At 41.7% G+C, this 10,210-nt stretch overlaps 1 protein-coding gene and 1 pseudogene across 3 annotated transcripts; one reads left to right on the top strand and one right to left on the bottom strand.

The window, feature by feature from the left end:
* Window positions 1-254: 254 nt before the first annotated feature.
* On the top strand, window positions 255-357 carry LOC112206914 (U2 spliceosomal RNA; annotated as a pseudogene).
* A 4,460-nt stretch (window positions 358-4,817) lies between these two features.
* On the bottom strand, window positions 4,818-9,980 carry ZC3H11B (zinc finger CCCH-type containing 11B). Of its 3 annotated transcripts, XM_054659120.2 has the most exons (3): window positions 9,717-9,936; window positions 9,428-9,632; window positions 4,818-9,066 (listed from the first exon to the last, which is right to left on the bottom strand). In XM_054659120.2, exon 3 carries the CDS (start codon window positions 8,859-8,861, stop codon window positions 6,447-6,449), a length of 2,415 nt encoding a protein of 804 aa, XP_054515095.1. In that variant the 5' UTR covers window positions 8,862-9,066; window positions 9,428-9,632; window positions 9,717-9,936; the 3' UTR covers window positions 4,818-6,446. The 3 variants fall into 3 exon arrangements, with proteins under 3 accessions (XP_054515095.1, XP_054515096.1, XP_063647795.1); XM_054659121.1 differs by lacking the exon at window positions 9,428-9,632 and having other exon boundaries at window positions 4,818-9,363; window positions 9,717-9,980; XM_063791725.1 differs by having other exon boundaries at window positions 9,428-9,936.
* Window positions 9,981-10,210: the final 230 nt, after the last annotated feature.

The following is a 10,210-nucleotide window of genomic DNA, read 5'->3' as shown; positions in this document are numbered from 1 at the left end:
CATTGGTCAAATATGCATAAAGCAGCTAATTGTGAAATATGAGTAATGGGTCTATTTGTTCAATGGGTAAAACTCACTTATCCTCCTTTAACATAGAAAATAGGATTAAATGTAAAACTTATGAACCAGCTCATAGAGAAACTTACCAGAAACATGTCCAAGTACTTTGTTTACCATCCAACCCTTTTAGTTATATATCTATGAATATTAATATTGTAGTACTTCATACTTTTTAAGTATTTATAGATATACGTATCGCTTCTCGGCCTTTTGGCTAAGATCAAGTGTAGTATTTATAGATATACGTATGTTCTTTTATTCCCTCCTCAAAAAATAATATTTTATTCATCATCCCCATTAAAAATTATGTATTCATTTGACAGATATTTAATGGGTATCGATTATGTGCTTGGAAAACAATAGTGAACAAGACAGGAAAAGTTGGTCATTACAGAACTAACCTTCTAGTAAGAAATAAATAATATTTTAAAATAATAATAATAAAATTTCAGTTGGCAATATTGCCATGAAGATATAAAACAGAGCAAGAGAGACAGTGGCTGCTCTTTTAGCTAGGATGGTGAAAACCCATTTGAAGTGGTAACACTTGAGTTAGACATGGAGCTTATATGATAATGATAAACCAGCCAGTGGAAATGGGAATCGCTCGAGAAATGGAGCCACTCCTTGGAGAAGAAATGAGCTTAGCAAATGAGCTGCTCATAGAACAGTAAGAACTAGATGACTATAGCAGAATGAGAAGGGTGTGGAAAGAGCTAAGGTTCAGACGAGGCAGAAGAGGTAGACACGGCAAGGTCACATGGAGCCTTGAAGGGCATACTGAAGAGTTTGGGTTTTTTTATTTCCTTGTTTTTGTTTTTGACTAACCAGGGTTAGTCAAACAGACTAACCCTGGCATAGTGTGTGAGGGAGGGAACTTCACAAGAGTGTGGGTACTCGGAGGCAGGCAGGATCATTGAGGGTCATCTTGGAAGCTGGTCACCACTAATCCCAGATATATCTATATCTATAGATAGATAGATAGATAGATAGATAGATAGATTTAGACAGAGTCTCACTCCATCACCCAGGCTGGAGTGCAGTGGCATGATCTCGGCTCACGGCAACCTCTGCCTCCTGGGTTCAAGCAATTCTCCTGCCTCAGCCTCCCGAGTAGCTGGGATTACAGGCACATGCCACCTTGCCTGACTAATTTTTGTATTTTTAGTAGAGATGAGGTTTCACCATGTTGGCCAGCCTGGTCTCGAACTCCTGACCTCAAGTGATCTGTCTACCTTGGCCTCTCAAAGTGCTGGGATTACAGGCATGAGCCACCACGCCCAGCCAAGAGTTTGTATAGTCCAGTGCAATGGGAGGGACCTGAAGGGGTTAGAGCAAGATAGTATTGTGATCCAATGCATACTGAAAGGATCAATATGGCTATTCAACCAAGAAAAATTGAACAGGGATCAAGGGGAGGAAGACAAAAGTAGAAGTAGACTGGAGGCCAATTGTCTAGGCAATAGATGTTGGGGCCTTGGATGTCACTGTGAAAGGGAGAGAAGTAGTCACGTCTGTTTGAAAGTAGGATCAATTGGACGTGCTGCTAAATTGGCAGTAAGAGGCAAGGGGAAAGATACATAAAGGGTAACCATAGAATTTTTACCGGGAAGCTTGGTTGCTATTAACTGAGATGGGAACTGATGTTCATTAAAATTAAAACACATTCCCATAATCACACTTTAAGTACCAGAGCGAAGATTCGAATTCAGTTCTTCCTAATGCTCCAGTATTTTGGGGTTGGTGAGCTGATTAATGTCTACTAGTGTGTTTACTTATTTAAAAGTCCCCCTTTTAAGCTATAAGCTCCTCAGTGACAGAGACTTGGTGATATCTGATATCTAGTCATAGGAACCAGAGGCACATGAATAATGCTTTTTTGAGAACATTTGTAACAAGATATGACAAGTCTATGAGGCCCCATGTTTCCCATCACCCTTGGCTGATTCACCAATTTTTTTCTTTAAGGCAGCTATAGATGCTTTCTATAGTGTTGGTTTTGAATTCTGCTATGGAAGTACAAATGTCATTTCAGAGGCCTGCAAACTTTCCCCTTCTAAGGAAGTGTATGGGTGCAATTACGAACATATGTTAACGGAAATAAAACACATGCTAATTATTTCCCTACACGCAAAACCGTCTTGATGGAACCATCAACAGCCTTTATTTATTTGAGGAAATCTAACGAAAGAATATCTCATCAGCTATCTCATAACATTCTGTATTTGATTACCAGTTGAAATACTCCAAACTCCACATTAGTTTTTTTCTATTTTTTTTAACCCTACAGGTTTTAATACCATGCAATTCTCAACCTCTGCATGACTTTTTTCTCCTTGTAAACAATTAGGAGCCATCTGGTTCCATGGATTTCCCAGTCCTCCTGAGAATTTAAACTTAACACACCAAAAGGTTTGATTCGCCCAAGCACTACTATTACATTATTCAACTGGTTTTCTAGTCTTGGATCTTAAACAATATCTTCCTTAGAAAATCAGAAGAAATTTTCTCTTCATACTTCATATAATCCTCTTGCTCTATGTATAATACTAAGCTTTGAGGACCTCCTCAAAGCTATCTTGAAATGATTTACCAAAATAATTATTCATTGCCAACTTGCCTCTTTCTATGGCAACATATAACTCAAACTGTATCACTTTGTCAATCCCAGTTTTTCTAAGTACCTGTCAAAAAAATTCAAAGGAGTTGGAGTTAGATAGAAAAGGAAACAGATTCCCCTTGGCACCTGTTTGTGCAATGTTGAGCTATGTCTGGGTACCCACTTCAATCTGAAACATTTGCATTCCTGATAAATAGGGGGAATTTTTTCTGAGAAGGCTAATGAAAACAGAGATCTTTCTCACTCAAGATACTAACCAACTTAAAACACCCTGGCTCAAATCCCTTTCTGATAAACACCAAGATCTTATTATGTAATAAAGTTTATTGATATAGTATTAAATGGCCCATTGAGATATACCCTAAGTAAAATTTCTTGGAGATTTTTATTATGACATATCTGGTAAGAAAGTTGTTTTAAACTTGTCAGGCAAGACATTATCTAAAAGGCTCTTCATTCAGCCTGAGGCAGTGGCTCACGCCTGTAATTCTAGCACTTTGGGAGGCCAAGGCAGGTGGATCACCTGAGGTCAGGAGTTCAAGACCAGCCTGGCCAACAAGTGAAACCCTGTCTCTAATAAAAATACAAAAAATTAGCTGGGCGTGGTGGGATGTGCCTGTAGTCTGTCCCAACTGCTAGGGAGGCTGAGGCAGAAGAATCGCTTGAACCCGGGAGGTGGAGGCTGCAGTGAGCTGAGATCACACCACTGCACTCCAGCCTGGAGGACAGTGAGACATCATCTCAAATAAATAAATAAATAAAAATAAAAGGCTCTTTATTCAATAAACACACTTATACACACACAGAAGTGGGAGAGTGGGGGAGAGAGAAGAAAACTTCCAAAGTTACCTAGGTTTTTGTTGGACAAGATTAGATACTATAATGCTCCTCATTCTTATGATTTTTACTCCCCAAAATGAGGGGATAACAACTGAATTTTTCTCGTACACACTAAAGCCACAGTCTCAGAAAAACATATCCCACAATTTAAAGGAAGAGTGGTGATGATGGGTACAGAGGAGGAATTATCTTTCATACAATGCATTAAGATATTCCAAGTGATTTATAGATGTATTTGAGAATTAACGGATTGAAGCTCCTGAAAACTGCTAAGAGAAACTGAAAATGGAAACATTAGTTGTTCACATTAAACCTAAACATGTTTAGAGCAAGTTTAGGGACTATCACTTCTCAATGTGATAGAATAACTGGTACCAGATCTGTCTCTCTGCTGTAAACAGCTAGGAAATTGGACAAAATACATGAGACAGCTGTTTTCAGACGTTAGAAAACAGACACAGCACAGAAGTGTGAGTCTTCAGAACAGGAAAAGAAATGAGGTAAGCCCTAGAACCAACATGGCTTTCTGGATGTAGGCACTTCCAAGACTGCAGTAAGAGAGGAGGGACCATGACAAGGCAGATCCAACTTACTGAATTTAATAGACAGAGATCAGAGTTAAAGGAGCTAAAAGAGCTGAAATGTGAGGCACAGAGAGAAAGAACTCCAGAAATCTATACAGGCAGCTATCCTGAGTCCTTCATTGAATATTAGGCTACATATGCATGGAATGAAACTCTATGAGGCCAGGCAAAAACAGCTACTGGGATTTGTGAGCTGGGGGTTGAGTTGCAGCCAGCCAGAATGGAGGCATTGCTGACCACCCTGAATATTCCCTCGAGCCTCCTGAAGAGGCGTGCTTCAAAAGGATAATTAAATTAGCCCTAAAGAAAAACTTACTCTAGACGCATACTCCCCAACTTAAAAATACGCTTAAAAAGGATCAGGTTGAATGGTAAGTAACTTAACTCCCTGGCAAAACAAAATTCGGCTTTCCAGAGGAAGACTACAAAATCTAGACTTTCTTTTTTTTTTTTTTTGAGACGGACTCTTGCTCTGCTGCCCAGGCTGGAGTGCAGTGGCACGATCTCAGCTCACTGCAACCTCTGCCTCCCAGGTTCACGCCATTCTCCTGCCTCAGCCTCCCAAGTAGCTGGGACTACAGGCACCCACCACCACGCCTGGCTAATTTCTTTCTTTCTTTTTTTTTTTTCCTACATCAGTTTTATTTAAAACACAAACAAGTATTTCTCTTTCTGTAAGGGCAAATGGTTCAAATAATGTGGAACATGAAACATTGACCAATACAAGTTTATTTTTTTAAAAAGCAAAAGAATAAAGAATATATGCAAAAGGGACCTGGAATCTGTAAGCTGATTCCAAAAGTGAAATAAGTAGAAAATCCGTGGTGAAACCTGAACATTCTACCCCTGCTTTGGAGAAGGGCTATCATACAACATTCAGTCAGCTGAAGATGGATTGGTAGAGGTGTGTCGATACATAAATTTCAAGTCATTTTTGCTTGTGCAGAATCATCCCAATCTTAACAAGACTGAATGGGCAGTCCTGTGGCTTTCTTCCTTTTCCATATTCCCAACAAGGCTACGTGAAGTTCAACTTTTGATGAGCCGCTTACAACAGCAGTTCCTTAGGAGCCAACATGACAGGTGGGTCAGATTTCCCTATGAGAAACAAAACTGACCACCTACAGCAAAATATCAAAATGGGTAAGTCCTTCCTTCCTCTTCCTCCTGATTATATACAACATATCTCCTTTCAAGACTATTATTTCCATCATGCTTATTCCTTCACAAATCTAAACCTTGAGGTGATATGAAGGAAACCAACATCAAGAAAACTCAATTCAGAAATGAAGAAAACTGGCAGGTATACAATACACCCCCAGAGCATCTCAATATCCCTGGCACAGTACAATTCAGTGTACTGCTACAGCCCATAGATAAATATTGGCAGCTTGAATAAGCTCATTTTTTCCCTCAGGTGGTTAAAGGCCACCAAATAAATACTGGGCAACAGGGGTTTGTTGGGAGAATTAGAAATAAAAAATTAACCAAATTTTGTCCCTGTGTTAATTCAATGCCAGCAAGGAGGCAAGTACTGAAGAAGAAAAGGGACAATTTTCATACTAAAAAAGAATCCCTCTAATCATGTCACCATCTCATATAATGAATCCAGGGAATCCCAGAAATAGAAAATTAGTTTCAGGGGACCCCTGAGGCACTTTAAAGCCTTTTAAAAAATTACAGTAATAATAAATTAGATATTGCTCTTCAGAGGCCAACAGAGCAGCAGAAGCATCAAGATCAGGTCCAAAGAGTTATGCCCACATTACAGGCTTCCTGAGCTGCTCGGCCCTCTTTAAAGCTTAGTTGAATCTCTAAATACCTTTAAAAAGACATACAATTTAACACAGACTGAGTGGGTATTTTTGTTTAGTGGTAGCATAAAATTTGGTCCTTAATGGTAGCAGCTGTCTTCATCCATTTCAAACTCAGGTAATATTAAGTACATCAAGACAATACATAAAGAATACAACAAAGGAGAAAAAAGCCAAAACTGACAAACACCTCAAGGAGTCACTACGTTTGCTTGCACCCTTTCACTTGATCTCCCTCTCAGTCTCTTTTTTGTGGAGAGAAGGGTATGACAGAACTTTTTTCTCAAAAGATGATAAACAATGGCATCAAATGGACAAAATGGTTATAAAGTAACTTAAAAAATCTGACCCCAAGGAATCCAGGACACATACAGATAATTCAGAGGTATACTTCTGATTTGGGGCAAATTCTAGACTAAAGAAATGATCATCTCAGGTAAATGTTACAATAGATGAAACTAAGTCCAGTTTTTTGGCGATTTTTTTTTTTAAGTGTCCTCACTACCACCTTCAGCTATCAATCATTTCTCATCGCTCAAGCGGAAGGTCATCTTCATCTTTCCCAGGATCCAGGTCAATCTCAGCTTCCAATTTGCCTCCTGAAATCTCCCACGTTAGTTTCTCAAAATCATCCTCCACAGAGAGTGGGGGCTTTCCTATTGAGGCAGAGCTGAGTAGGCGAATTTTCATGCTCATTTGGGATGAGGAAGGGCCAGACACCTCCGGGGGTGAGGAATCTGAAGAGGACTGGGTTGGAGGCAGCACAAGACTGTCTCTAGGATTTTCTGCTTCAGGCACAGTGACTGATTTGTCCTCAGAGACAAGTGGGACAACAGCCACAGCTGCCTTTTTGGCTGGGGGTTCCTGTAGGACGCTGCTGGAGCTGAGTGGCTTCACAGCGGCAGTGACAGCAGGGTGCATCTCCACTGCCTTACGTTTTGGGGCCAATTTGGGGGATGACACAACTTTAACCACAGATTGCTTCACGTTCACTTTGGGTTCAGCTTTACCCCTTGTTTCCAAGGTCTGTGCTGCACATTTCACATTCAATAATGAGTGTCCAATCCCTGAGGTTTCTACCTCCACCTTCTGGGATGACTTTGTGGGAAGCTGCTTGGTCAGGTGCCATGTGATTCCTGGCCCAGCAGTGAGCACTCGTTTCTCTGCCACTTGGGTATTGCAAGAGGCTACATCTCCCTGAAGAGGTGTCAAGACTGATTTTTCCCTCTCCTGCTGTTTCTGCATGCGCATCTCTCTCATGGTCTCCCATCTCTTGACTTGAATTTTAGTGATGTCAACTCCTGTGGTCTCAACTGAAGCCTCTGTACCTTCTATTCTAATACTGCTCTGAAAATCAACTTCATGTCCTTTCTGAAGGTTCTTCTCTTCTTTCCTCCATGTTCTTTCGGTGATTCGCAGCAGCAACCTTGCCCCTGGAGTGGCCTCATGTTGAGACGGGGAGCTGGTGCTGCTCTCAGAGCTCTGCTGCACCCTCAGTGCCTTCTCCAGTTTAATTTCTTCCAGCGTCTTCATGTGCACCTCCTGCATGGACTTTGTTTTACCTGCAGGCTCCTCTGATTGTCCTTTGCTGGCAACAATGGGTGGCAAAACTACTGTTTTTTTAATTTCACTATCAGTCTTTAGCTTGATGCAAGTTGTATCCTTTTTGCTTTTTTGTCTCTCTGCTTCCTGCTGCCTATGTTCTTCTTCAGCCAGGACCTCAGAGAAGGTTTTGATACGGATAGTGGAGGAGCTTCTTGCTCCTGAAGTAGAATCATCAGTTTTTGAAGGTCCTTCTGTCTTGAGTTTAGTTTGCGATTCCCCATGTTTCTGACTGGCTCTTTCAAGAAGCATTTCTTCTAATGTCTTCACATGGATCTCACCAACTTTATTAACTTTATCTGTTGCGTCCTCATTATTTGGATCAGCTGACATGCCTAATCGCTCCTTAAGAGACTTGGAAACTTGAGCTTTCTTGGGTGTTTCGTCAGTGTTAGTTTCTGGAGCTTCAACTTTCTTCCCTAGCCTCTGTGCCAGGCTACGCTTTAATGGAGGATCACTGTCACCGCCTGCCGAAAATTTTCGTTTCCCCAGTCTCTCAGTAAGACCCAATCTAACCAAGGGTTCTTCTCCTTGTTTGGTGGAGAGAGTTACTGTCCTCACCACAGTCCCGACATTTTCTTTTTCAGGACCTGGAACAGGCTCAGGGTGGAGTAAAAGACTGGAAACTCCTGAAGAACCCTCGCCTTGCTCCTCAGATTTTTCCTTCGTTTTCTTTGACTTAATTTCCTCAAGAGTTTTTATTCCAAAATGCAAACATTCACCTTGCTTTATATTGACTGCAGGTTTCCGGACAGAAGTCACTCGTAATCCATTGTGAACTTCAGGAGTTGGTTGCAGGGTAGGTGTTTTGGTTTCATCACCTTCCTCAGAAAACTGATCATCATCATCTTCATCATCATCTGCAGCATTAATTACAACTGCTGGATGCTTGGGGCTAGGAACATTTTCGGAACTTTCTACTTTCATAACGCTCCGCAGCTGAGGGGAAGGATTGGACTGGACAGACAATTTGTTCTGCTGAACTGAAAGTTGGCTAGCCTTCACTTCCTCTTCTGGTGAGTCAGGCACAGTGGGCAACACACTTTTGCTCGGAGGTAGGAAAAGGCCATCAACATATCGTCCTCTATTGTGATGGAAAGCGCAGTTTAATTTTTGACATCCTGTTGGCTGATTTTCCCAATAACAAGGAATTTCACTGCGTTTTTTATCAATCTCCATGTGCCGAAACCTGCACACCCGTCGAAAACAGCGCCCTTCTTGCCATAATGTGCAAACAGTTTCATTTCCTAGTGCAGCTTCACAGTGACGGAATGGGCAGCTGTCACCTTTGGTACATGTAGAATAGAAAAAAAAATAGCAGTCTTCTCCTTGATTAGGCATGCTGGGTAGATTCTTAGATCAGAAGTGGCTTCTTGAAACAAGCCACTGCTTCCTCAAAGCAAGGACCAGGCTCCAAGTCCTCGTGAAATGGGTTTAATCTTCCAAATGACAACTTGATCACAGAAATCGTCTTTAAACTGTAATCATTAGCTGGTTGCTCTCAACAGGAACGTCTGTGTCTTCACTGAGTTCCAATCTATTACGCCTGTAGGTCGAACCAACACTCAATCCATGAATTAATAATAATGAGGCAGAAAAAATTTTCCTCCTCACATTGCCAAGAAAACCTCTCAGCCACAATTCAAACACAGCATGTGTTTTTAAAACATCTCCCAACTACTGGGAGATTAAGTCCATTCAAATAACCTTTGTCAGACTGGAGACAGCTAGGGTTAGTTATCTCCTCAAAAACAAAACAAAAAAAAAGAGTTCACTTAAAGACGAACTTGAGAGTCAAAGGATCATGAAAAAAAATCCATCTTCCATAGCTGAACAATATAATCTGAAAAACAAAAAAAATCAGTTTTTCAGTAAGATCCAATTTCTGGTCTTCAAGATTTCTTCACACCTAATACTAGTCAATTTTCCAGGAATTTTTTGGGCAGGGAATATCCCCAAATCCTAAAAAGCATCGCTATCTCTAGTTCCACAGCCTCCTTCTCAAGGTCCAGAACCAAGGCCTGGAAGATGTCAACAATATAGGCCTTCCCCATAGGAATCCGCACCGATTATGGGAGTTTAGGGGTGTTCTTCATTACGGTTTCACCAATCCTACAAGGAGAACGGAAGTGTCCCAGTTGACGCTGAGGGCCAGGGGTGGGAGTGTAATGAGGGTGGGGAATGGGCGTAGGATACCGGAATAAGGTCGGTGGCTTTCTGTATGTGGAGTTTGAGACAAGCTCCAAAGTAGTGGGACCCGAACCGATGACACTATCCCCGACTCCCGCTTGCTGCCACGTCTTTCTTCTTGCTTGGCCGCTGCCGTCCGTCGTCCTCCCAGCAGCAGCAGCACTAGCAGAAAACCAAGACTGCCAGCGTCAAAGATGGCGCCCGGCTACAGGCTGCGCTCTAAGGCCCGGCCGGTAAAAGTGCCAGCACGACGCAGGGCGCGAGGGTTCTGGAAAACGTAGTTCCTCTATGACGCGATGCCTACGATCTAATTTCTTATATCTTTGGTAGAGACGGGGTTTCACCGTGTTAGCCAGGATGGTCTCGATCTCCTGACCTCGTGATCTGCCCGCCTCGGCCTCCCAAAGTGCTGGGATTACAGGCATGAGTTACCACGCCCAGCCCAAAATCTAGACTTTCAATAAAATATTTACAATGTCTAACATCCTAACAAAAATTAT

Source organism: Pan troglodytes, chromosome 1, assembly GCF_028858775.2.
Source record: "Pan troglodytes isolate AG18354 chromosome 1, NHGRI_mPanTro3-v2.0_pri, whole genome shotgun sequence".
Taxonomy (NCBI): domain Eukaryota; kingdom Metazoa; phylum Chordata; class Mammalia; order Primates; family Hominidae; genus Pan; species Pan troglodytes.
This window is presented reverse-complemented; position numbering and strand designations above follow the sequence as displayed.

Bases quoted from the DNA above. Each gene is read 5' to 3' on its own strand.
- ZC3H11B (XM_054659121.1), bottom strand. From the start codon at position 8,861: ATGCCTAATCAAGGAGAAGACTGCTATTTTTTTTTCTATTCTACATGT.